This window comes from Dipteris shenzhenensis, chromosome 22 (genome assembly GCF_047967505.1).
Source record: "Dipteris shenzhenensis isolate YYH24624 ecotype China chromosome 22, Dip_SZ_1.0, whole genome shotgun sequence".
Lineage (NCBI taxonomy): Eukaryota > Viridiplantae > Streptophyta > Polypodiopsida > Gleicheniales > Dipteridaceae > Dipteris > Dipteris shenzhenensis.
Window position 1 is genome coordinate 51,150,584 of NC_141617.1, and position 27,909 is coordinate 51,178,492.

A 27,909-nucleotide genomic window follows, 5' to 3' on the forward strand; every position below is an offset into this window, starting at 1 on the left:
TGACTATCCCAGCAATGAAAACACTGAAACCGGCCTTCATTAAAGTAAAGGACACTAAATTGTAACTAGCTTACCATCCATGTCATTTCCAGCTGCATTACATATCTTTCAACCACTTCTTTAAACACAAAACCACTTAGAAACAACTTTGAAAAGAAATTGGATGGAGGCTAGAGTGCCCCTGCTCAATGCAACCAAACACAGAGACACCGATTGGCCCCAAACACTTTGGCGCCCCTTTCGGTATTTATTTAATTCCTTTGGAAGTGGAAAATAGGGCCCTTACACCAAGGGCTCACCCTTGCACTCTGCTACTCTAGCAATCCACTGCACAAGCCAGCACTTGGCTTCAATATGCATCCAATAGTCCAAAACAAATGCTTAAACAGCCACAAGGCTTCATATGCATCCAAACGGTCCCTCTAGGGGTTTGGCAATCCCACAATCCACTGATCGGCATCAATACAGTTCTCACACTGAGCAAATGACCTCAATACAGGTAGAATTCCACACACTACTCCTCTGGCTCCAATCTGGTTACACCCTTTGGAACTGGGTCTCTGGCCAAGAGGGGGCTTCCAACAACAAAATAGCAATAGTAAACTTCAAAAAGGACAAATGAACTCCAAAAGGAAGTCAGAATCTCCATACTCGCTGTCCGTGGCAGAGGGGCAAGCTCTGTCTTGCACCTATCCTCTGTCCTGGCCCCCAGGGGTGTAGAATTGGCTTCTAATCAAGGGAAAAAGAGAGAGAAAGTGAGGATAAAGACACAATGCCACATAGATGTTAATTATGCATGGACAGCTTTTGTGACTCGCATGCACTTGTCATTTGGGACTATCAAAAGACTTATATACATACCCTCGAGGAGGAAGTTGCTGATGTTCATACAGACCCCGTTCTTCATCTGGAGGTCCTTAACGCTCACGTTCTTTGAAACACGCTTGAAGTGAGGCTGCCCAATGTCTTTTAAACAATACCCAAGCATACCTTTAAAGGTATGCATGTTCTTTTGTCGCAAATCCTTGCACAGAATCATGCCTCCCGCAAGTCTCTTGTTGTCCCACCCGATGTATTTTTGTATCAATTTGTTCACACCCTACACACTCTTGGCAACTATTCAGGACACCATATGAAGATGCAAATGAAACAGAGAGCCTCCCCTCTCGACCGAACAAAGTCCCACAAGACAACACGAATCAAGGAATTTCTGCACACCCTCTATAACATCTACGTCGATGTCGGCACCTCCCACGCTAATCGCCACACTCGCCTCAAGAACCTTCGAACCATCCACCTTCCGCGGTCTACCTCTATCCTCTTCACTGCCTCAAACCTGCACGGATCACGCTATCAACCTGGCAGCATAAAGCACATCGAAACATAGTTCTAAAATTTTGATGCATGCACGAACAAACCTCTGCGAAGCTCCTGCTGCAAGCCCATCTCCAACCTCCTCAGGCCCAGCCTCTCCTCCCTGAGCATTGCGATCCATACGCTTCTACTCACCTCCATCCCCCCCCCCCCCCAATCAATGCTCCACTAAGCGCGACAGAGCAACTTATTGCTCCACTCCATTTCCAAGGACCCGCCTAGGACACGTGTCATGCATGTAACTTCTAGCAACTTCTAAATAATGTTTTGCTAAAGTTCCACTAACCTAATATTAGCACTTATCCCTACCCACTAACGTTACCCACTCCCTAATTATTACCATTCATCCCTACCAATTAGCCTTGCCTAATCCTGCTCTCCTCGCCCCTTATCTAAATAATTCCCCCCAATAAAAGTCAAAGGGCACCTACTTTCTTTGCTCTAAAGGAATTTCACATGTTAGTGATGTAATTGATCCTACTAGTATGGTGACTAGTCATCTCCTTTCCAGCCACAGTGAGAAAATATGCTTTGGAACAGCACTATAGACCATATGGCATTTATTATCACAGATGCTCCATGATTTTCAGCCAAATGCTCGTCTTGAGGTTGGTGATCTTCAACTCCAATATACATGTTCATCATTGACTTTCGCTAGCTAACATCACGGTTCCATCTCTGTACAAAGTTTTGCTGCCTCCTCCTTGGGTTTCTCTTCATGGTCATCGTATCTGGTTTATGGCACGCACCTCTCAATGGTGGCGCAAAAGATTGCAATACATATGGCACTCAATACTTTCTCTTTGGCAAAAGTTCTTCTTGTGGAGAGTTTTTGGGCTCTATGGACCCTATGGAAGGATCGCAACCATCGGGTCTTTGGTGATCCAATTCTTGCTAAATATCAATTCTTCCGGGCATCTCTACAAGAATCGCTTTATGATTGTCTACATGCACAGGATTTAGATTATCCCGCTTCCTTGTCATATAATGATATCTTTGGATGCTTGTAACTGGAGGTCCCATCTTTTGGGATTGTTTCTTGTAAATATAATCTTCAATGGATTTCACCAAAAAAGTAAGCGTGCATGCGTGCGTGCGTGTTAAGCATGCCCAAGAGAGAGACTTGTGTGAGTGCCATGGAAGTTGGGAGGCATGAATGAGATAGAACCTATTAATTGTGATTCTACAATGCCTATAATTCTTCTCAATTCTTGTTAATTTTTGGATGAACAATCACCCAAAAGGTTAAAAACCATGAACTCCATCAGTCATGGCAAGGACTGGTTAGTTAATATCCTAATTGCACCAAATGGAGGGTCCAGAAAACATTGAATGAATATATATTTCCTTATCATGAGAAAACATAGCGACCTAGTGATCTCTGTAATGGATTTCTATTAGGGCTTTGAGATTAAAAGAACACTCGGTCACAATGAAGGCTAACACGCAGGAAGCAGACTTATAAACTGACACATTGCGTAAGCTTCATCTAGCAAATCTACAATCACTTGTAAAGAGTCATTCCAAACAATAAAAGGTACAAACAAAAACGCTTGCAAAGTGCAAATCATAGGGGTAAACGCATACATTAACAAAAAACTGTCTGGATGCATCTTGAACAAAATTTATACAGAATAAAAGCTGCATCGACAGTATTCGAACCGAAAGTTTATCTATACAAATCCCCAACATACACCGATGTATTTTTTTTAAAAACGTTAGCCTAATCACAGTCACACAGGAAGTTATAAGCCATGAACTTTGTCAGTCATAGCAGGTATGATCTGTAATCACGTTCTCATTTAACTTTACCAACACTCAGCAGTGAGTAAAGATTACTTGTATTAACTCAAGGTTGCCCACACGGACACACACAACCATGAGCATACCTATCTTCCCCCTTCTCAGATTAAACTTTCCCATTTGATGATAGATAAGTTGTCACCCACGGTTAGATCAACTGTTGGTCAGCCTCTGTTGGATGATCTGCATTCTCTGATGATTTATCATCTGCACCTTTTGCAGAGAGGCAACTGTCATCTCTCACCACATCTCCTGGAGACGCTGGCCTCCTACCACATCCAAGAAATATAAACAAAGAGTATGTCAAATGATCTCTCGTGAAAATTTCAGTAAGAGTAGCTATTTATCAGCGTCAGAGCACGTACATAATCTCCAGAGCTTCATCAATTGACCGTTCATAATCGTCTGCAGCAAGAACCAGATTGTAAGTTACAAATCAGCTACATAACAGTGGTAAAGAGCATGACACAATTTGCCCAAGGTTCAAGATCCCACAGACACAGAGAGACAAAGAGAGAGAGAGAGAGTCTATTAATGTCCATGGAAGACCAACAGGTCTATGGGACAACAAAAAACAATCTACTACATCCATTCAGGGAGGGCACAAAGCAGCCGCCAAGAAGTGCATAAAGACAAAAAGGAACCTGGAAGATCGATTGCTAACGTCTAGAAAAAAAAATCCCAAAAGGGAAAAAGATAAAAAGCAGTGCTCTGAACATTGAGTGCTAACCATGATGGTATATGCCAAAAAACACTTCCATGTTCAAAAGACAGCTTTGGTAAAGTTATATGCCATGAGCTAGAAGCTGGTAATTGAAGCAAGCTTGACATGGAAAGAAGGCGTGCGCATGTGCCTGTGTTGGAGCGTCTCCCAGGGAAAGCTCAAGGTCACTCCAAGTGGCACTCCAGGTGGAGTTGAAGCACTTTCGATAGTGCACGAGGAAAAGCAAGCAAGTGCCACAAATGCAGGAAGAGAGGGCATCTGGCCAGAGATTGTATGTCCAAAGGCAAAGCTAACGATCAAGACCCAGAGTCAGATTCTTCTTCCCAGGCAGGCTATTCCAAGGCAGCAATGGTAGCCAAGGGTTTCCAGACAACACCACCCTTCTAACCGTAAGACAGCCTCCCCCTACGGCTCACAGCTAGAGACAGCATGTGGGCGGGAGTGCAGGCTGATAACCGCCCCGATCATTTGAAAGTCCAAGCTTTACACATAGATGTCTTAAGTGTCTTAAAAATAAGATACTTAAGACAAATTTTTTTATCTATATATTTTTTATCAAAAAATATATAGAAGTAAACAAACATAAAGATATGGTTACTAATACTGCCATGACCAAAAGCTGCCATATATTAGTAATTCAATAGAATCTAAGCGTTTAACACATATCACATTTAACTTTAGAGTTTGCACTACACATTCAATATTTAACAGGAACGAGTGTAGAGACTAAATCTAGTCAAAAGCTTGCGAGTCACGACTCAAAATTAAAATTCTAGAATCCAAATAACAACAAGACTAGCTTGCAACTACTACCAAAATGAACAAAAAATACCCAAGTCCAAATTTGCTATGATAGATCAATCATCATGGGCATCATAATTGATCTTTGCTAATAAAACAAACATTGAGATGATAATTGAAATGAAAGTCTCAAGTCACATGTCATGAGGCATGACAAGCGATAGTGGACACTTTTAAACACTAACATACGACTAATTTTTATAATACGAAGAAAATATTACACATAAGAAAGAAAAAAGTTTTTTAAATTAATTTTTTTAATAAAAACTTTTAAGAAAACAAGCATGTGTCTTAAGCATGTTTAGAGTGTTGAACGTGTCTTACATGTAAGACAGATAAACCTTAACAACCATGCCAGAAGGGGGACGTGCTATGGTGTGAGAAAAATGAACACCTAAGAAAAGAAAACATCCTGGTCTACAACTTGTTAACAAAGGACCTCTAGCATTCTAAAGTAGCAAATCAACCAATGGAGGAAGCCTATATCAAGGAAATTATACCAAAACATAAACTCTTGCAAATTTTGGAATAACTCCGCACAAGGGTGTAACTGCCTTATTGGAGTTGTCGCCCCCTACTGATTCGAGTCATGTAACGGAACATTACAAGTGGTTCCTCACTTGATCCTAGATCCAGTCTCTCCTAAATACACGTGCATGTTCTTCCTTTCTAAGCCAAAGTCTCTAAGATGCATTAATAATGCAGTCACAAGGCTGTACATCAAACAACGGTCTACCTCTTGCCCAAATAAAAAAAAGGGTATCAGGCCAATTTGTGAGAGTGAATGATGAAGGGAATGCTGATATACAGGATGGACTTGTCATGTGTAGAAAGTATGATGCAAAGCATCCGATCATGTAAAGTGACACTATACATCGTGGTGCAGCCACGATGCTCATGCAAAGAGTTAGTCGCACTTGTGCAGCTCACGAACTCATTACAAGGAAGAAAACATGAACCTCCCTATCTGCACAGAAATTCAATGTGAGCTCTATGCTCAAGCTGAATCCACTCCTTTCCAAGATGAGGCTGCCAAAGGGTCAACCTTGTCCCATCTCTTGTCAAGAACATGGCAAAGCCCTAGACAACAGTCCCTAGTCCAAGCTTGTAGGATGCAAGCCATAGATTGCAGGAAAAATACATGGAGCTAGACATCCAAGAAGCTATTTAAACCATCAGGTTGCTTAGATGAGGAGTGCAAAATGGAAAGTGAGGTTGCGAAAGCTACTTCCATGTCTAATCTCCTAGAGTGCATCCCCACATCTTTCATTAAAGCACACGACCTTGCTTTCCTAAATATATTAAGCCAAAAAATGATCATGCCAAGCAACATGTGCCCTAGTCGCCCTGTCTCGACCAATGTAGATTTGAATAGGCCTCGAGTGAGAAGCACAAACAAGAAGCTATGTATGGCTAAAGGAGCAATGCACACCCCTCCTTTTTGCACTAAATTCTTGTTCTAGGTTCATGTTTCTTGGAAGCTCTAGGACTATTGAACTTTAGACTCGTTCGAAATGAGCATGCCAATCAAACATAAAAAACACATACCTTCTTGTTTGCTTCTATTTAATCCGATTAAGGCTCCACTGCCCACATTACCGGAGTGTTCCACCTTTAGGCAAGGATGCTATCGCATTCAGTTGGGCAGACCAAAGCATTTAGAAGACCTTCTTACATGAAGCCCTATTGAACCACAGTGATTGGCTTTTTTGCCAAGTGGGTACAAAGATAGGATTTCTCAGCTTTGGGAGCCGGTCTAGTGGCCAACATTTCCTTTCATGGGCTTCATACAAAGTATTTACCACACATCCTTAAGATAGGGCAGACCTTTGATCATGTGCTTGAGAGGGACAAATCTTTTGCAAATATGCGGTTAGAGTTGATCAGCCCTTTGTTCCTTCAATCTGAGTAGGCACTCATGTTACCAAATTGGAGGATCTACCTCGCTTCATTTCGCTTTCTCACATCCATGGTGGAGAGATCCTACAGCGAGTAGAGTATCTAGGTCTTCCAAGGCAATGCTTTGCTTGTAAACAGTTGCAACATCTTGTAGCAGCTTGCTCAACACAAAAGACATAAATGTTTGCCTCTAATTTTGAAGCCTGGCTTGTGCGAGTACAACAAGAGAGAGAGGGATGACACTGGACAGTAGTAGAGACACAAAGGGTTCAGTAGTAGGGAGGACAAAGGGTCCAACACCCACTGGCTAGGGATTAGAGAGGCCTTGTGATGAGGGAGGGGGTCGGAAAAACCCACACAAAAGGTCAGAGAGAGAGGGGCAGGCAAAGAGAGGCAAAGAGGAGGTGTCACCAAGCTTAGTGCATAAGTTTTTGGATGGAGTGGCACCCCACGTAGCAGACTAGTCAAGCACAGGTGCGGGGTGTGGTTGGGGAAACTCAATAGGGAGCCCCAAGGCGCTTCAGGGAGCCAGGCACATATTCCTCGGCTTAGTTAGATTCTTTAGAGGGACTCAACTCAAACTCCTAGCTCTGATTGTGAGGATGATGGCAAGTCGAATGGAGAGGGAGAGGCCTTCTATGGCAGCAAGTCCTTTTTCACCCCACTGTAGGGCACCACACTAGTAGAGACTCATACTGGGGTTACTTATGGCCGCAAACAACGGGTGCAGGAGGTGGCTCTTGAGACATGCAGCTCCCTGGTTAATGGCGAATTCCCTGGCAGCTCCCTGGTTAATGGCGAATTCTTTCCGTGGCTCCCTCGCTATGGGCAAATTTTGTTTTGAGTTTCTGGTTGAAACCAACCTTCAGATAAACTAAACGGCGATGAATAAATATTAACCTGCAAATACCATTGTTATCGCCACTTAGAGAACAAGTTAAGCAACACAAGAGAATACAGAAACCACAATAGGGAGCTAGATTGCTCTTACTCAAAAACCAGACACCCAATTGGCCTCAAAATTTGGTGCCTCTTTCGGTATTTCTTTATTCTTTATTCAGAAGGCAAAAATTACAGCAAAGACAACTCCCTTGAACCTGCCACACACTAGCCAACTAAAACCAAAAAATGACAGGCACTTGACATCTTGCTACTACTGTGCCAATTCCTGGCAAAAAGCTGATTTGCAGCAGACATTTGCTATGTCTGATCTTGGTCTTCTGCACTACTATCTAGGCATGGGGCATTTTGATGTCACAATCCAAGTACATTGGACAGCTTTTGCAGCGTTTTCAGTTTGAGGATTGCAAGCTAGTATCCACACCATTAGACATTGGTTTTCACTTCTCTTCTGAGGATGGCAGCGGTACATGTGATGTCACTCTCTATTAGCAGGCAGTTGGTTGTTTGATTTACCTATGCCATACGAGACCTGATCTACAGTATGATGTCTCACAGTTGAGCAGATATATGCACAGCCCATCTATGCACCATTGGCATGCCGTGAAGCGTGTTTTCAGATATCTTAAAGGCACTCAGCATTTAGGCCTTTTTTATGGGGCTGATACTTCACTTGTCATGCATGGATTCATTGATAGTGATTGGGCTGGTTGTTCTGACACTCGTGTGTCACATAGTGGCAACTGTTTTATGCTTGGTACTTCATGTGTTTCTTAGTTCAGCAAGAAGCAGAGTACAGTTGCTACTTCTAGCTGTGAAGCTGAGTACAGAGCGGGTTTTACAGCTATAGTGGAGTGTGTTTGGCTTCGGAAGCTACTTGCAGATCTTTGTGCATGTCAGACTGCTCCTACCGTCATCTTCACTGATAATCAGAGTGCTTTGGCTGTCACACAAAATCCATTTTTCCATGCTCACACAAAGCACATTGAGGTTCACTATCACTATGTCAAGGAGTGATTATCAGTAGGTGATATTGAGTTGTCTTATGTTCCCACTGAAGACAACTTGGCAGATCTTTTTACGAAGGCTCTACCTCGACCTAAGTTTGAGGCTTTTCAGCAAGCTTTAAACTTAGTACCTTTTGTAACTTGATCTATTGTACTCTGTACAGTCATAGGTTGCTATATCCTACGGGACGAACATGTGCAACCATGACACTGGATATTTAGGTATCCTGAGCCATGTCCAGGATACTTCAACCCATACCATGGAAGGGAGTTTGTAGGCTATCTCATGGGCTATCCATAGATGCCACTTATACCTTGGTATGAGCCTTGTAGGCCTAGTTATAGTTAGTTAGGACTATTGGTATAGTTAGTTTATGTACCATCTAGGTCAGTGAGGACACTTAGTCCAGTTAGGGCAGTTAGCCCTAGGGTTTTGGCAGCAATCTATTACAGCATCTCGTTTTTCTTCATTGTGCTTCCATTTTTTAGCTTCCATTGCTTCCAACACCCAACATTCAGCGCAAATGAGATGGCTAAGACATGGTTCTTTGATAGCGGTGCTTCCCTCCATATCACCTCACGTAAACCTTTCTTATCCAGTTCATCGATTGGCAAAGCAATTTCTTGTGCCAATGATTCTTCTTATCGAGTTAAAGGGATTGGGCAATTTTCACTCACAACCGTGGATGGTTCATATCTTTGCATCCAGGATGTTTTGTATGTCCCTGGGATTAAGAAGACTTTACTTTCTATCTCTTCTTTCTCTCGAAGAGTTTACCCAATAATCTTTGAGGATGACAAATGTACGATCTATGACAGGGAGAGAAAATATCTTTATCTCGAAGTTCCATGCCAGAACTTCACGATTCCTCTTGTATCAAGAAAGAACTGCCTTATTAGTTTCAACACATTTTGAACATTTGCTAGAAAGCTCAAAACCTTTGACTCCACCATTTTCACTAATCTAGGTGTTCTAGTATAAATCTAAAACATCCTTTCTCTTCCATGACTTCTCCAAAAATTGTGCTTGCAATTTGCCTCTAGAAATGCCTAGTTCCTTTTAATCATGCTTTCACTGATGTTAATTCTCTGAATTTAATAGACAATGTAACCCTTCTTCACATTTACTTTATTTATAAGCTTGATAAAGTTGTTGAGAGAAATCCAAATCAAGATTTTGAAGATTGTGTGAGGAGCTCTTGTATGTCACAATTTCAAGGTTAGGGGCGGAAAGATTGTGTGAAAAGCTCTTGCACTATGTAGGTGGGGAGAAAGATTATGTGAGAAGCTTTCAAACTATGCAGAGGTGGAGGGAAGATTTCGTGAGAATCTCTCAGACTATGTAGACATGGAGGAGCAGGTTGACATGTTTTGGAGCTTGGTATGTCCAAGGGGATCCATTGTGAGAGGGGATAGAAGCTGCATGAAGAGTGCACTCAAATTTTGATTAATAAAATGTCTCATGATTATTTGTATGACACTACTGAGCTTGCTTGCAACGATTAAGTAGAGTGCAATCAATTACCAATCAACAGAGGATGACAAATGTACGATCTGTAACAGTCTGAGTGCTATTGCAGTGGCATGGAATCCTATGTTTCATGCTCATACGAAACACATTGAAATTCATTATCATTGTGTCAGGGAGCGGCTACATGCACGTGACATCAGCTTGATCGTCTACCCTACACAACATGATGTGGCAGATCTCTTCACCAAAGCATTACCTCATCCAAAGTTTGAGGCTTTTCGCAAAGCTTTAAACTTATATCCGTTTGGTGATTGATGTTTACCTTGTACATTGTGACATTGTCACTGCAGGGGGGTGTTAGAAATATTTATATTTCCTAAGGCAGTGGCCAACGTTATGTAATAAGGGCCTAGGGGCAATTTTTCCCTTTATTAAGGTTTTCTACCTCTAACCTCAATTAGAGGTTGAGTTTGTGGGTGTGTTAGTCACCACACATATTTTAACCCTAGTTAGGGTTCATTCTAGGGTTTCATCTCCATGACTACCCTAGCTTTGTAGTTCATTGTAGTTGCTGCAATTTCGTTCCAGCGAGCTTCAGCTCCATTCTCTCACATTTTCTCACTTCCATTTCCAACAATGGCCAACACTCCTACAAATCCCATCAACACCTACAAGGTAGAATCACCCTCTTCTTGGCTGTCCAAGCATCAATCCCTCAGACACACAAAATTTCCACAGCCCGGAGCTCTACTAGCAGCCCAATTGGGCCACACATCTCTCACAGGTTGTCACTAGTGCCAAACCTTTGCTGCCCTCCTCGGCATACTCTAGTTGACAAGGGAAAGGAGGCGACCCTCCATGCAATCTGTCTAGTAGTAACTTCTAGAAACAATTCCCTGATGTCCGGAGCTGGCACGCATCACTAGACCCAGAAACAGGCCCTGGCAAAGAAGGCGACATCAAATTGGAGCACTTCTGCAATAGACGAATCAACCTAGCAACTCTTGGCAAGCATGCGAATCAGACCGGGGGCTTCCTAGATGAAAACGAATCCAAACTAGAGTTTCATGGCAAGCATGCAGATGCTCCTAGTGTAGGCGAATCAAGCGAATCAATCTCGAGCACTCCTACAAGCATGTGAATCAACCTGGAGGTCTCTTGGCAGCAAACGGATCACCCTCAAAGCTCCTTGGCAAATTGTGAATCAGTTATAGCAACTTTTGGCAATAGGCAATTCCGTTTTTCAGATTCTAGCAGCCCACAAAATCCCCAAAGGACTGCCCTGGTAGTTGAAAATCAGCAAGGCGATGTGATGGACAGGATATTATCCCCACAACCACATTTTTCTTGGTATTCCTGCTTGAATGCAGGTTGGATAATCAATCTTTTCTAGCTACCATATGATTGCTAGCAAGTCAAAACCACCATATTCTTTCATCATTAGTATGCTCAATTGGTTTCATCTATTGAATAAAACTTGATGCTATACTGATTCTTGTGATTGATTCTGACTTTGCTCCTTGGCATAATTAGCTATTTATCTTTGCTAGTGCTAGACATGTTGGTAATGTGATTTCGACCTTTAGTTTGCCTTTGATTTTAATTTCCAATCCTATTATACTATCCATCTGTTAGATCCCTTTGCTTTTTGTACATTTTGGTTCCACAACCTGTGATACGACGATAATTGCCATTGTCAGTTCTCTTCGAAGCACTTTGTTGACTACCTCCTCTGTCAGAGTTACCTCTTCCTCTTGGATTACAAGACGCCTCTCTGATTAGTGACACCTTAATATTGATGTCAAATGAAAAAATATCTACCACTGTTATGAAAGAAATTGCCTCTAGCTCATTGATTACTATGTCTGTCTACAATTTGCCGATTTCTATCTTTTCCTATTGTTGAGAAAGCTTACTCATGACTATGTGCATCAATGTTTGTAATACTCTTGCATTAACATATCTGTCATGATCTCTGCTCGTTATGAAGTCCAAAAATACGAATTTTAAGAAGGAGCCAGGGCCCAGATCAGATAGAGCGCATTGAGCTGGAACTGCAGCTCCAGCTCCCTGTCAACCCCCTCTTCCCGGCTGCTTCTTCTACCTCTCCTTCCCACCCCCTATCATTCCGCCCTGCTGCCTCCGCCCCCTCCCCTTCAGCTCTGTTGCCTCCCCCCCCCGCGTCTCCTTCCGCCCAGCTGCCTCCCTCCGCCCCTCCCCGCTGTTGCAGTCCCTGCCCTGCCCCTCCCCTTCCACCTCCCTCCCAAGCTGCTGCCTCCCCCCCCCCTCCCCACCTTCATCCTAGTCTTCTTCATCCTCTGATGGACAGATCTTAAATTTGTTTAAGTTGGCCTTCCATCTTTGATTGGCAAATGGCTACCCATTCAACCAATACTCGCCATTTCCACCGACCATGAGAACTTGCACTTTTTCTAAAAACGATTTGCTGCAGCTTCAAAAGGATGTGGAGTTTGGATCACGACCCTCTTCCCATGCATCCATGGGTCCCACCCATATAGGATGAAGGTTAGGGACTGAATGGTTGCTACTTTTCTTTTAGACCTCAACCCCATCTTTTAGATGTTCATTTATTGGGCGAGGTATTGTCCAAGTGGACATTGCTTGAGGCTAGTACATTGCTCGGGGCTAGCCCCTTGGCACTTGGTTCCAGAATGATTTTTTTCTCGCATTTTTCACTAGGCTTTGGCCCACTGGAGGAGGAGGATAGACAAGTCACATCACTCTATCAAGTTCCGCGGTCTGCCTCAGTTCTACTACCATCGACTCCTCCCCATGATCGGAGCTTCTTTGGTTTAGCCACTGAGGAACCCCCTCTCCTTGGCTTACCCTTTTCCACAGCGGAAGCTATCAGGTCTAATGGGGTCCCCAGAGTTAGGGTCATGTCACTGACCCAAACTTATCCAATGACCATATTATGCTCCAGCGTCCGGTTGGGTCTCTTTTTCAGCAAAGAGCCAAGATTGCAGGTACATATAATCAGTGTCGTTGTTCAACATTACTGGGTTATTCTTTGCATGGATCTTCCAACTTCTTTTGTCTTCTCTATTTTTGAAATTTGAAGGCAGATATTATACTTGATAAACTTTTACTTCTTGCAGGAAGGGTAGCTGAGTACGATGCACCAGTTTGTTTATTGGAAGACAAGTCTGTGTTCTTAAAGCTAGTGTTGGAATATGCTTTTAGGTCAAGCTGAAACCGACTCGTTGGTGAAAGACAGCTATTACCACTCATAAACGACGGGATTTATGCTTTCAAAAAAAACTCTCCCTCACTCCCTCTCTCTGAAGATGCACTAGGGCCCAGGACAAATCGTCGGGCTGGACCCCCCCGAAGGTCTTTATTCATGAAAGAAAATCTGTTACAGAAATTCAGCACGCTGTCTGGAAACTTCTCTTCTTACAAAACGTGAAAAATCCACTTTTTTTACAAGAGCTTCAAGCTCCATTCAAATTGGCAACATGCCACTTGTCTAAAATCTAGACTAAATCCTATTACATGCCACTAAGGGCCATTCTGGAGTCTTCAAAGCTCTCGGTCACACGAACCACCTCCTAGATGCTTGTCAGGCTCCCATTACGCTTAGGAAAAATAATCCTTCCTAGTACCTGCAACAATTAATTAAAGCGCACCACCATGGTACCCATTAATTGTTAGCGCTTTGCATGCAAATAACACACCGTGGACTAATCCTAGTCACGGTGGGCGTCCCCACTAAACACATGTGCACATCTAAACAAATATATATATATACAAATAAATATATATATTCTCTGGTTGACCGGAGTCAACACTCTTGATTATAATTAAAGAGCTTTGACCAAAGGTCGAGGCGCCTTAATTATAGCCAAGTCTCTCCAACCGAAGTTGGCACATCTTGGTTAACCGGGGTTAACCCTCTTGGCGCATGCCAAGTCTTGTTGACCGAAGTCAACACTCTCTGACCGTAGTCAGCTCTGTGGTTCTCTGGTTAACCGCAGTTAACCCTCTTGGTAATAAACCAAGTCTCCTTGACCGAAGTCAGGTTTACTTGACTAGAATCAAGTATCTTTGACCATAGTCAATCCTTTGACCATTAAAACAACTCTTTGACCATAATTAACACTTATAAAATCTTTAATTATGATCAAATAAATGGTCAACTGTACTTTGACTTAGGATATTTACATTGTGGTGACACAAGCAGTGTCTCAGACCTAATGAATTTAGGCTAGAAAAATTCATTTCCCAAGATGGCCTGTGACATTTCCTCGGTTCTCAAGCATCAAGACCTCCCACGGCTGCCTTACAAGAAAACCAGATTTTTGCAGATATTTCAAGGTTCATTGCCACGTAAGTGCTTGATGTTGTGGACAGGTAACTTTTATCGTCATCCAATCCAATCCTTTCGGGTGCCCGAAGTCCTTGAGCAAAATCTTTGGGCGCTTCGCTAGAGATTACCCAAGAAAAAAGAAAAGGCCCAAGAAGCCGTCTACTGTGGCCCCTTCTACAACTCATGCACATCCGGCACCTACTACTCCTGTTGGGTTGTGGTCACAGTTGACATACCTCCACCAGATTTTGCACATTACGAGGCCCATTCTCTTGGTCCTGACCGTCTCCTTCTCCCTGTTTTTGTTGTGGCTAGAGATCGCATTCCTTCATACCCTTATCTTGCACTTCAGGAGCCCTTTTCCCTCCGGATCCTGGCCCCCCTCCTTCCAAGCAGTGTCCTTCCCCTTCAGCAAGAAAGTACCTCTCCTTGGTCAAGGACCTAGGGGTTTTACAAACTCCGACGCCATTATTGGTTCACAAGAACTCATTCTCATCTCTGGCTGAATATGGAGACCTTGGAAGACACTGTGTCCTCCACCTTTGTTGATGTTCTTCTTCCATATCATACTAATAGACTGTCCACATCCACAGGTTTGGGGGTCCTTTCCCCTATGGACTTTCCTCCCCTCCCATACTCTAGAGGACTTTAATTCATATTGGTTGATGTAAGGTTGTCCTTCTCAACCTTTATGCCCCCAATAATAGAGGGGAATGTGCCCTTTTGTATAAAGAATAGCTTTCCTGGGTCCCAATTTGCAACTCATGGATTATTGGAGGTGACTTCAATATGTTGGAGTTGCTTTCAAAAACAAAAAGAGAACGGAAGGTGGCATCCATTCTCTTAAGAGAGCAGCATGGGATGCTTTTCTTTTCCAATTCAATGGCAGATATTCTTGGACTAGTGATGCTTTTCACAATGTGCCTCACTCCCTGCTATTTTCAAGGTCAAATAGGACATGGCAGATGCAAGGATTGACAAATTTGATGTTGACGATCGGGCATTAGATAGAGGTGGCTCTATTTACATTCCCCCAAAAGTTTCCACCTTGGATCACTTTCCTATGGTTTTGATGGTTCAAACTCCTTTGAAAGCCCATTCTGCTAGTATCAGGATTGTATACAAAGGAGTGCCTTACAAAGACATGTTACATATTTGGGTCTCTCATATGCAAGACGGGGTGCCTTCTCCTTCAAATATGGTAGCAACCCTCTCTGGTATTAGTAATTTTTATCACTCTATTGCTAGTACTAGACGACATGAGATCTCAAGACAGGAGCAATTAGCAGCCCTACAAAGGGAAGAGCAGAAGCCATCTGCAGATGCTTGGGTTCAAGAGCGATTTGCTACAGCAAGGGCTCATCGGCAAGTTTTTTTGGATCATAGAGCTAAGTGTGCCTTTCATTCACGAGAGTCATTTTGGACTCAAATGGAAGGAATTGTCAATAAATACTCTTAGAATTATTATTATAATTCAGCAGTGACCAATGTAATGTAATAAGTAGGTTAGGGGCACTTTTCCCTCATTTAGAGGTTTTTCCCCCTAACCACAGTTAGTTCACTAACTACGGTTAGTGAAGGATAAGGTTTTGTCACTTAGACAAAACCCATCCCACTTCTTGTAACAGTCACTTCTTCTATTGCAAACACTACATTCAGCTCTCTTGCTTCCTACTCTCTCACTCTCTTGGTTTCTAACATGTGGTATCAGAGCAGCTAGACCCTGCTCCTAGCTTCCTTGCCCGCAAGCTTCCAACCTAGCTACCCTGCTCCCTGCTCTTCCTGCTCGTCGTCAGCAGCTCGTCGCCCGTACAGTCCATCCGTACAATCTGTACGGACTGATTCCGTACAGCACATACAACCTGCGCTCCTCTACTGTACAATCTTTTGCTACATCGCGTCACATCGTCCATACTGTGCCAGTCCGTACATGTGCTATCTGTACCTACTTTCGTACAACAGATCTGTGCCTGGTCGTACGCATAGCCTGATGGCTGCTAGGTAGTACACAACTTCAAAGCTATTTGACGTACTACCTTCCGTACGTGCCCGTACTGCGCAAGAAGCTTGAGCCGTACATCCGTACAGCAGCAGTCCATACAAACAACTGCCGTACAATCTGTACTGTTGCTGCAAATCCGTACTGTTGGGCATCAGTCGTCCGTACAGTTGGGCCCTTGTACCTTTCGTTGGCGTTGTACCTTGTGCAAGATTTCCTTGCAAGATTTTCTTGCAGGATTACTTTGCAGGTTTTTGCTTTACAGGTTCTTTTCTTTGCAAAAAATTTGGAGCATTTTGTATTCGTGGGCAGACATTTGCAGTTGGTTGCTTGGCAGACATTTTTGTGCATTAGAGCCATTATTTGGCCTGCATTTTGGGAGCAAATTTGGGGCTTTTGCATTTGTTGCAAAGAATTGCAGAAATTTGGGGCTTTCAGACCATTTGCCCTCTTTTGTATGCAATTTTCCACAAGAAATTGGGGCTTTTGCATTTGGGTTGCAATTTTGCAGGTAAAAGGGCAGTTTGGAAGTTTGCAGACAGTTTTGGACTCAGTAAGAGTCAAATTGCAGACTTTTGCCACCTTTTGCAGATTCTATTTGCAGATTTTTGGGCATTGAGCAGAGCATTGTGGTGCATTTTGAGCCTTTGACAGGCTGTGACAGTATTTGTCACTGTGGGCATATTTTTCTTTGCAGATTTTACTTGTGCATCTTACATCCCAGGAAAGGATTTTACTTGTTCAGTTTGCTGTATTTCTGAGTTTATCTGGCAAAATGGCACAGAACAACTCAAATGAGGTGTTCAGGGTTCTCGCACAGGAGGATAAGTTGGATGGTACCAACTACTCCTCTTGCAGATGCATGCTTACAGTGACTCAGATTGGGCTCGAGACTATGATACTAGGCAGTCCACAAGTGGGAATTGTTTCTTTCTAGGACATGCTTGCATTTCTTGGTTGAGCCAGAAACAGCCTACAATGGCTACCTCCTCATGTGAAGCTGAGTACAGGGCAGCTTTCATAGCGACAGTTGAATGTGTTTGGCTGCGTCGTTTATTTGCTGATCTTCATCTTTCGTTGGAGGGTTCTTCTCGGATTCTCACTGATAGTCAAAGTGCTATAGCAGTGGCAAAGAATCCTGTGTTTCATGCTCGCACAAAGCACATTGAGGTTCACTATCACTATGTCAAAGAGAAGTTGCATGCAGGGGAGATCAGTATGATCTATGTGTCGACACATGACAATGTTGCAGACATCTTCACCAAAGCACCACGTGAAAAGTTTGAGGCATTTTGCAATGCCCTGAACTTATCTCCTTTTGGTGATTGATCATTTCCTTGTACATGACAATGGCACTGCAGGCGGGTGTTAGAATTATTATTATAATTCAGCAGTGACCAATGTAATGTAATAAGTAGGTTAGGGGCACTTTTCCTTCATTTAGAGGTTTTTCCCCCTAACCACAATTAGTTCACTAACTACGGTTAGTGAAGGATAAGGTTTTGCCACTTAGACAAAACCCATCCCACTTCTTGTAACAGTCACATCTTCTATTGCAAACACTACGTTCAGCTCTCTTGCTTCCTGCTCTCTCACTCTCTTGGTTTCTAACAAATACTTCTTCTCTACTCTTGGCCTGAGATAGGGTACGGAAAGTATTTCTCAGCTACTTGACCCTCACAAGGTTTTACACACAGACCATGTTGCTATCTTATTATTTTTATGCCTCCCTTATCTCCACAAATCCCGACACGCCTATCAAAGATGATGCCAAACATAGAGTTTTTCAAGAATAGTTGAAGAGTTGAAGCAGATAAGGGTAGATGGATGGGGCTTATCATCGTTCTGATGCCAAAGGCCTTGAAGATGATAGCTCTTTACTTTTGTGGATCCATTCAGCGGCTCAGAGATGAAGATGTGACAGATCTAGGTGGGAATTCACTTGAGAGGTTGACAAAGAGACGGCATGCTTTCCCCATCAGAAGGATTGAGTGTCATCCATATGGACATTAGAGACTCAATCTCTTTCTCCCAACAGGGATTTGAGGAGGGAGTTTGGAAGATGATTGCTAGGATTACTGCCTAGAATATCTAGGTAACATGCTGCGATTTAGTGATAGTGGGGAAGTAGACTTGGCCTACAGCCACCTTGGTTACATATGACATAATATCATCTATATTCTGCGAGCCACTTGGGATCCTGGCACAGAAGTGCCTCAAGGTACAGAGGATTCTAGAAAGGCCCTCATCATTCTTGCAAGGCACAGCCTGCAGGGACTTTTTACATTCTCATAGATCGAGAATCTACTAATTGTATAGCCCTCCACCATAGTCATTGGCACCTGTTTCCGGGACACTCGAGATGGTGAGATGTGACCTTATGAAGCAGGCTGCATAGCAGCCAGCTATCTTTTTTGATTGGTCAAGCATCCCAAGGATTGTTGATCTTTATCAATTTATCTCAAAGATTTCTAATAGACCGTTCTTTTCTCCTGAAAAAAACCATCCTAGCTTGGCACTTCTAGACTTCAAATCCACTTAGACCCACTAAATCATTGACCACTTTCTAGGTGTGTTAAGGCAACCTTCTCTAAGTAATGTTACCCCACATTACAAGCATTGTCAATCAAGCCACCATTATTTTACATATCAAGCTAAATTTTTGAGCAATGGATAAAAAGGGTATACTGAACACAAAGTTGAAAAATATAACATTTTTGAACCTTACTGAGACCTTAGAGACCTGAAAACTATCCAAGAAAAAGATAGCAAACTGACAGCATATGCATGAAATTAAAAGCCTAGAAGATACCGAATGTATAGACGACAGCCTTCCGATCGCGTTTAGGTCGCCCAGAAGCCAAGGTTGCGCCATTGAGGGAAGCATCAAGTAGCATCGCCTGTCTTTGCTGCTTTTTAATTGCCCGCTCTTGCTTCTGCTCTCCTCCACAATGACTAATGTCATTTTCTAATAATCCAAACAACTGGCCTAGTCTCATAGCAGATAATACATGGGTTCTCTCTATCATGAAGGTTTAAAACGACGTTAATGGAGCACAAAGCACTCATCTAAATCAGAAAAATAACTCAAATTCCAGCAAGCAACAGCTTGGAATGGACCCCACAATATCCTTTGCAACAAAAGATGGATTTGATTATATCCTTCAAGACTTCTCCAATGTCACAATACATGCTCGGTGCAGAAAAGTCTAAGAGAATATTGAGAACAACAAAAACATTATAATTAAAAGGAAGAAACTGAGGGAAAGTACACACCCTACCTCACATTTAGAGATTTAAGTAAAACACTACTCAAAGTTTTAGTCCTTATCTTTAAATCCAGAAGTAAATATGTCAACTCACTTTTTGCCCCCCCCCCAAAAAAAAGAAAAACAGACACAGAAAAGGTCAACATGGAATCCACAAGTATTCTGGCAAGAAGCAATTGTTTCTATTAAAATTGTCAGTGCATTTATTTCTCATGGAGAAAGGGCTATGGGGAGTTCCATCTGGGTCAGAAAGAGTCATAAAAAATTCAAGCGTAGGAATTGAAGAATAAAAGCTCCAGGATGTCGGGACATGCTTAGGAGTCTGTATCAAAAACAGCCACGCAAAACTAGAACATGTTCGAGATGCTTTTTGGGTCGAAGGTGAAGAACTCCAAAATTATACTAAAGCAGGAAATGTTTGGCTTACATATGGGAGAGAGTGAGCTTGTGCCATTGAAATTTGGCAAAAGAGTCTTCACATGTGGTCGCAATTGTACATGATGCTTTGTTGGGAGCTTTGTTAATGAGGGTTCATATGAAGGTAGGAGAAAAACATTGGAACCTTTGTTAATCATTCCAGGAGCCTTTTCAAGGTCATGGAAACATTGTAAATGCTGGAGGTATTTTGAATAGCATTAGATTACCTGTAGGTCAGCTCAGTAATTGGATTCCATTGGCCCTATTTGATATAATCTTGTAGGGACCAACAATTGAGATCCCAGACAACAAACATTCCAAAGAACCTAGACGACAAAAGAGAGCAACGTCTTTGTACCTATATCTGTTCTGAATAGTTGATGAAAAATGGAAGGGTAGCTCCAAGGATGACCATTCTTAGCTAGTTTCAAGAAGTGATTCCCGACAATTGATTTATGATGAATCCTCATTCGAATGGGGAACGATGTTATGTCATAAGCTGTACAAGATGTGATTCCTTACCTTCAATTTATGACGACATTTATCCTCATTCAAGGGGGCAACTTAGGTGATGTATTCACATAGGTGTAATGGCTATTAGTTAACGAGAGTAGCCCTTGAGACTAAAGACTGGCTCAATTGGCATAACCGGGGAGGTTTAGGGGAGTTTCTAAAGCCCTGCTAATATAGCCATAAGGGCTAAGTGGGATTCACTATTTGGCTATCGATCATTGTTGTGCCTAGACTCCTCAGTGACAGCCCGTATAACTAGACTTCGGTAGCAGAGGAGGGTTACTGTTTCCAGCTCCAGGGTAGCTAAGGTTATCTAGGTTTATGGATGGGAGGTAATTGCAACACCCAATTTTGCAACACTTGATCCTTCCATTCTCTAGTCAACACATGAAAGGAATCAACGAGAAGTGGTTGGAACTTGGAGCACATGTCGACTTAGCATGGTCGATCTTGTCAACGAAAAAGTTTGTACCTTCTTCAACTCTTCAAGCTCTGGTATGATTTCAGAAGTCAACCTTTTGGCAATTCCAAGGTCCATTTTACTTCTCCCTGAAGCAAGTTTTTCCTGTGACGATAAAATGGCAACAGCACAATGCAGGATTTTTAGACAAGCTTCAAATGCAACCAGACCACTTGCATACAAAAAATTTAGTGCTATTGCATTAGTGGAAAAGAATGAACAAGAAACATCACATACCGCAAAGGACTGTAAATCCTCCATGCTAGTCCCTAATGTCTCCCAAAGACTGTTAACCGGGGGTGGCATTGCTTTCCCCCTGTTCTTCAAGTCCTCTTTGTTAGCAACACTCCATTGCTCCCTATAAAATCTTTGCCCAGCAATGCCATCATTTTCATACCTGCAACAAGAAAATGAAAGTTTAAGAAATGATGATCAACATGTTTTGAGTTACTGTAAGTCATGGAAACTGTTCTAGACATTTACAGTCATGTTTCAAGAGATCCGGCATTACAAAGGCTATTTCTTCATAGAAATTATCATAGGTTAAGAAATTTATTATTATAGGGAAAGACAAAGACAACGTCTTTCAAAGTCAAACTTGTATCTGGATAGACTTCCCTTTAAAAACTGGCTGAGATTAGATTTCGATGCTTCTGATTTCCTGTCTCAGATTCACAGATTGGAAGGGCGACCAAGATAATGCCCTGGCAACACAATTAGCATAATGGCTTCTTATCGCATCTCAACAATCTTCACTGCACACAATGCTTGTCAGTGTAGCCTATACCAAATTCCAAATAGAAATACACCCATTTATCCTTCTCTAAGTAGAGCAAATAAACCAGTCTGTGGCTTAACTTGCAATTTGCTCAGCAGCCTTTTCAATGTCTTTCACTTTCTCTTATATTGATTGTCAAAATAAAACTCATATGCGTAAAGAACGTTGATCTTCAAAATCCAGTAGACTTGAAAGATCGAAGATCAAACTCCCATATGTATGTTAAAAGGTGACTAATATACGTGAGGCAGATATATCACTAAAAAGCCCAACCTCTTGAAAAGCAGCGTCACCACCGTAAAGTGTACAACATTATAGAGGTTGACCCAGTCTTAACCTAGTGCTCAGTACAAATCCTCTACAAAATGAGGCAAAATGACAGCAAACGTCAAAATCGGTGATGTGCGCCCCCTTTAAAAAAATATTTCAACAGGCAACATATGTTTGCATCATCACAAACGTCCATATTTCCAACATTTGCCCTACCAAACATATGCGTATGCTTGGAACTATGCCCATGCTAGTATACCACTGGCTCTGGATCTTGATCCGGATCTCTGAAACTCAGACAGTATTTTTCAAGCTATTCTGGAGCTGAAACTGCTGCAGAGCAAGGGGGGGGGAGACAAGTCCAAGTGCCCTACGCATGCTTCAGGATCTTTGAAGAAGAGTCTGCAAGATTTATGCTTGCAAGGTCCATTTGTTTCTTAAGATCCACTCATTTTCTGTAACAGTAAATTTGAAAGTGTGATAACCTCAAAGAAACTGAAACAAGGCAACCTGGCAAAAGTGGATGAATACCATCATGTATATAGATTGTCAAATTCTTGTAGCACTTGTTGTGAGCCCATCTTTGCCTTGCAAGGTGCACTCCAGATTTGAGACTTTTATGTCGAACATATGTGGATGCATATATCGTTCAAGCCCTTATTTGTGTGTCACCTGGTGGCTGGATTTTATTGGCAAAAGCCCATCCCTTTGTTTGCAGATAGCAGGGTATAAATTTTCAGACTGCTTGTGAAAATTCATTTTTAATCCCAATAAAAGGAAAGCCAGCTTCACGATTCATATGTGATGAAGAACAATTGGAATCACCAGCTTTCAAGTAGTTGGAAGAATGTATCAATTTTATGATGGAGCCAGCCTGACTAGTCACGAATGATTTCATGGTTCTGATACAATCACGGAAGCATGATAGCGGTGATTTGGTCTTTACGAAGAGGAGAAGCAACTTTTACACGTTCCCCACTTTAAAAAACACAGTTGCAGTAAATTTGATCATCCAGAAACATACAGCTAGAAGATGGTAATTGGTCTAAACTATTAGCCACACATGTGATGAAAAGCAATAGGTTTAGACTTTCAACCATGAATCATGGAACCAAAGGGGAGAATCATGTATGCTTGACAGCAGATCTAGCCTATGTTCTAGCTTCGACAATTCAACTGCTCGAGTAAAAAAGCTGTAGTGTGGTGCAGCCATGGTGGTTCTCATGGAATGCTTTTAGCGAGACACCAAGGGGTATTATCTCTTGCTTTTGCATCTTTTATGTAACTTTGAGCGTCAACCAAATAGAATGTATGTCTATAATGGCAATCCAACAAAGCTAGACAAAAAATCATTACACCTGTTGACAATATACATATCTACATAAATCCAAGAGCATGGCCAAACTCGTCATCTAAAAACAAAACAAATATTGCAATTTTAAACTCATGGCAGTAAGCTGTAATGTTATAAACTTAAAACCATTAACTCCATCGCACATAGCAAGGACCAGCAGTTATGACCTCCCCATGACAGTAGCCACATCCCCACTGAGCTTCGACATTGGGAAGATATGCTTTCTTTCTTGCATGCAGAAGATTTATGGCTCTCAACAAGGGATAGAGATATGGGCTATACATACCACCACAATGCCTTTACTCATTACTGGGCTCGACTTGACAGATGGTATTTGTTGCATGCTCAGCAGTATGCTAGTTTTACATGTGCGCTATGGGTTGATCATTCCCTCTTGCTATCTGATCACTTCCCAGTATGCTTGACTTATCTATGGCACGTTTGACAGATGATATGCCTTTTTTTGGGCAGGACATTCCCTTTGGGTCTGCATCATAGGTCCATTTGGAGAACACTTACAACTATGTTGCAGCCATTTGTTCATGTTCCTCCACTGTTTGTACAGGACAGATTACTGGACTGGAATCTGATCTCTTTATCTCCTGCTATCTGTTCGCTTTCAATGCACAATCTGACATTTCTTCTTCCACCGCCATGGATTGATAAGCATGCCAACACTCTTTGGAATTTGGATAGGCCTTTATCCTAGTGGCAATCACGACTCAAGAAAATTTGGAAAGCCAAATTGCCATTGAAACAGAGGCTTTTCTTTGGAGATGTATAGTGGGAGCTTTTTCCATTGGGGTGAAATTGGCAGCATATCGCATTGCTTCTCCTTCCTGCCCTCGTTGCTCTCATCACCGTGAAACAGTACCCCATCTATTATGGTCTTGCCCGCATTCTCGGATATTGATCACTCATGTCTCTCATTTGCTTCCCTCCATCAGACTCGGGAAACTCTTCTGGATGTTTGGATGCTTCTCATCTCAGATGTCTTCATTCCTCCTTTTCTTTCACTGAACTCGTTTTTGGGTACTATGGACCATTTGGACACAGAGATTGCATTCTAGGATGGGACAACAGTTTTCTCAGGCTTATGCTTTCTTCAGAATGTCCCTCAAGCAATCTTTATATGATAGTTATGCTGCGAGGGACTTGGATGCTACTAGCCTTGAAGTGTTTTCTGACTGTTTTTTAGTTCTTCCATTAGGCTCTCTCTTGGATTCTAATGTCATGTACATTGATCTCATGTTAATAATATAGTTACTGGTTTCACAAAAGAAGTGTGTGTGTACTTACCTATGGACTCCATGGTAGGACTGTAACCATCGAGTCTGGTGTGATCCCCCACTGGAAAATATCAGTTCTTCCGGGCAAAGAACACTCCCAAGAAAAGGGACATGCAGTTACAAGTATCAGAAAATATCATTATATGACAAGAAGGCAGGATAATCTAGATCCCGCGCATGTAGACAATCATATAACGATTGCCTTAAGGAGGATTTCACCACAAAAAAAGTGTGTCTTTACCTATAATCTGAGTGTGAAGGGACACCAAGCACAAATGTGCATGATTATGTACATGCATATAAACATATGTTATATACATATATATTCATAAACTAACGTGGACTTGAACACACTGATACAAAGAAATATACCCACATAAAAAAATACATTTTTACATGCAAAAGAGACACTACACAAACACAAATGTGTGCGTGGGTGCGTGTGTTATTTTTATTTAGTTATTTATATAATAATGTATTTAATAACTTAAACTCTACACTTACTTATGACATATTTATCAATTAAAAGTGTGAGTGTGAGTCAGTGTCTGTGTGTGTGCACGCGCGCATGTGCATAGGGCATGCTGGGTGTCTTCCATTGACTTCAAGAAAAAAACGTTCTTGTCCTGGTGAGACATAGATTGCACCACTTCCATGTGGGATGCGATGTAAGCCGCTAATTGCTAGAGCCGCGACAAGAAAAGCTCCGAACAGTTAATTATTGGTCAATCATCTTCTCTTTAAACCAAAATCCAATATAGTTATCACGATGTAGCAATCTATAAAAGCAAGAGCTGTAATCAGACTACAAACACTAGAGGAACAATAATTCTTCAAGACTGTACACACAAATCTTACCAATAATGGGTACCTTGCGTGTCAACACCAATCTCTTCTTTTCTGAAAACTGATAGAGGGACACCTTTCTTTAACGATTCATCAATATAGGAGCGTAAATCATCTTGCTGTGACAAATTACAATAAGGACACATTGATCAAACCCTAACTAATTTACAGAAACAAAAGGAAACAAAGACAAATGAGACCACTAAGCTCATAATCAAAGCATGAACTGGCGCTCCATTATCGAGAAAAACAGGAGCCCAAAGTAATTTCCACAACCTACAATTCAAAAACTTCCAGTGCTAGAAGATGCAGCACCGCCCAAAGAAAAGGAATAAATATGAGCTCAACCTAAACTAAAGGAGAAAGGCACATTAAGACTGTACAAGCTGTCACTGAGTCACGTCACTATCCCAAGCTCTATTTATGAAAAACGAGGTGGCGTCAGAGGGCCTCCGCCTCCCTCAGCAGCACCTCCCTTCTGCCAGCCCTCTCCACCCTGTTTGCCATTCCCACCAATCTCTCACAGGGACTGGTCTGCTCCTCTACCAAGTCGCCCGAAGGCCTAGCCTGATCAGCGGAGCACATTCAGCGAATGACGAGTTCCCGGCAACTTCGGTGTAGCAGACCTGTGGAGATAGGAAGTCCATTCGACTTCATGCTTCCTTCAAGCCACAAGCGTTCAGCTCTGTGGCCATCTGGGTGCCGATCCACATCTGGTATTCCACATGCACACTCAGTCTCTGTGCCCTTCAGGACCTTTTACCGTCTCTTTCTAGCTGCCCTGTAGAGCTGTGTCAATTCCCTGGCACTTTGGTCCGATGGAATTTTTGAAGCAGAGAGCTAAGTCAGGTTCTGCCTGCTTTACATTTGAGTCTTAAAACGATTCAAATGTACTCTATGAGAGAGGCTGCTAGCTTGTGAACTGGTATTGTTTCTTAGATGCAATAATACATTGACTTGCCGCATCTTGTGCCCACATATGAGTCTGGTTGATAAGACACCATCAGGAGGTGCGTGTGTCTTGTAGCTCTTCTTGCAAAGTTTTAGCCTTCTCCATAAGTGCCACATTTCTTCAGGAATTCTCCTTTGGAGCCCTGACCGTCAGTAAATGAGTGCATTATAAATATGGGGGACATCTGTCATACCGTGTGATTATAAAATGATATATGTTCACTGTTGGATGCTGAGGAAGACTAAGATGTCATAGTGCTCTGTCCCTTCTATGCATGATGGAACCAATGGTTTGTATTGTTGTGGTTAACCATTGTTGAGACTAACCAACATACAGAACTTAATCTACCAAGAACCTATCACGATAGCTTGATATTATGGGCATAGGTTTCAAGCTTACTGTTTAGGCAATTGTCTTGAGACAGACATGTATAACGAGTGGTATGGGTGTTTGCAAGGAAAAAGTGAAAGATTTAGTACGTCTTCATCCTCAGATAAGACTTTCGCTTTTTTGGGCATGTTTCTGCATCTAACTGGGTATGCATGTCTGTTCTTGCTGCAAGATTGAGGCATTATTTAAGGCGCTGCTTCTCTATGTTGTTCGCCACTTTAAATTGTGCTTTAGTCTTCCCGTAACTTTGGTGCTGACAAAATGTAAGCATCGATGTGCTTGGTAGTTGTGTTTTCTTATCCTGTATATCTCTCTCTTTTTCTTATATGAGTTCAACTGGATGTATTTATGAGTATTGAGTGTTCCCATCGTGCTTATCAACTTGTTGAACTGAGCACGGTGGGTATATAGCCATGAGTGTCAAAGGCATAGATATTAATATGATACAGAACCAGTACACTACTGACATTCACCGTTCATTGATTGCAATAGCTAATGTCTATCTCATAGCTAGGACGATGGTGAGGTTATAATGCAAGGGTGTGAGAGGCATGGCAATTTCTGTGCTGTCTACTCTACAAGGACGGTCGGAGGACCAGGATTTGAAGATGATGATGGAAGAGAGCTAGCTTTCATATCCAGACATGGATAATATTGTAGATGTGACCTATTGATGGGCTTTTGTTGATGTCTTCTTTTTATTGTAAGCAGTAGGTAATCCACTATACTCATCCCCCCTCTCATGTGGGGAGCAAGTGAACCCTCTCCGTAACGGCCATCTCAGAAGACCATTATATATAATCAAATCATGCATTGCTCCCAATTTGAGAGCAAACTGAAATGGGTCCATTCCAGGTTTTGGACGCGTCTATGGTCCAGTTTGTGGCCAAGGAAAATCTCCTACTTCTGGCTGGCCGCCCATGAAGGCTTGCCCATTGGCCCATGGTTGGAGCAAATGCGGGTGGAGGAGCAGTGCCATTGTTGCTCTGCTGGAGGAGACGATCCCTCACTACCTCTAGAGCTGTCGTAGAGCAATAAGGATCTGTATGGGAGCCCTCAAGAT

At 42.3% G+C, this 27,909-nt stretch overlaps 1 protein-coding gene across 3 annotated transcripts in view; it reads right to left on the bottom strand.

Annotated features, from left to right (window-relative positions):
* The window catches only part of LOC147888257 (DDT domain-containing protein DDR4-like), a 74,905-nt gene that overhangs the window by 36,135 nt on the left and 10,861 nt on the right, over window positions 1-27,909 (bottom strand). For 2 of the 3 annotated variants that reach the window (XR_015543148.1, XR_015543147.1), the window contains exons 6-11: window positions 25,517-25,623; window positions 21,205-21,364; window positions 20,980-21,072; window positions 19,121-19,244; window positions 3,543-3,582; window positions 3,264-3,446 (exon numbers count right to left, since the gene is read on the bottom strand). Coding sequence is in view for 1 of the 3 variants with exons in the window: in XM_087393828.1 (XP_087249954.1) it covers window positions 3,326-3,446; window positions 3,543-3,582; window positions 19,121-19,244; window positions 20,980-21,072; window positions 21,205-21,364; window positions 25,517-25,623 (645 nt within the window). In the remaining 2 variants the exon portion in view is untranslated. The remainder of the gene's footprint in view (window positions 1-3,263; window positions 3,447-3,542; window positions 3,583-19,120; window positions 19,245-20,979; window positions 21,073-21,204; window positions 21,365-25,516; window positions 25,624-27,909) is intronic. The other variant, XM_087393828.1, reaches the window with a different exon arrangement.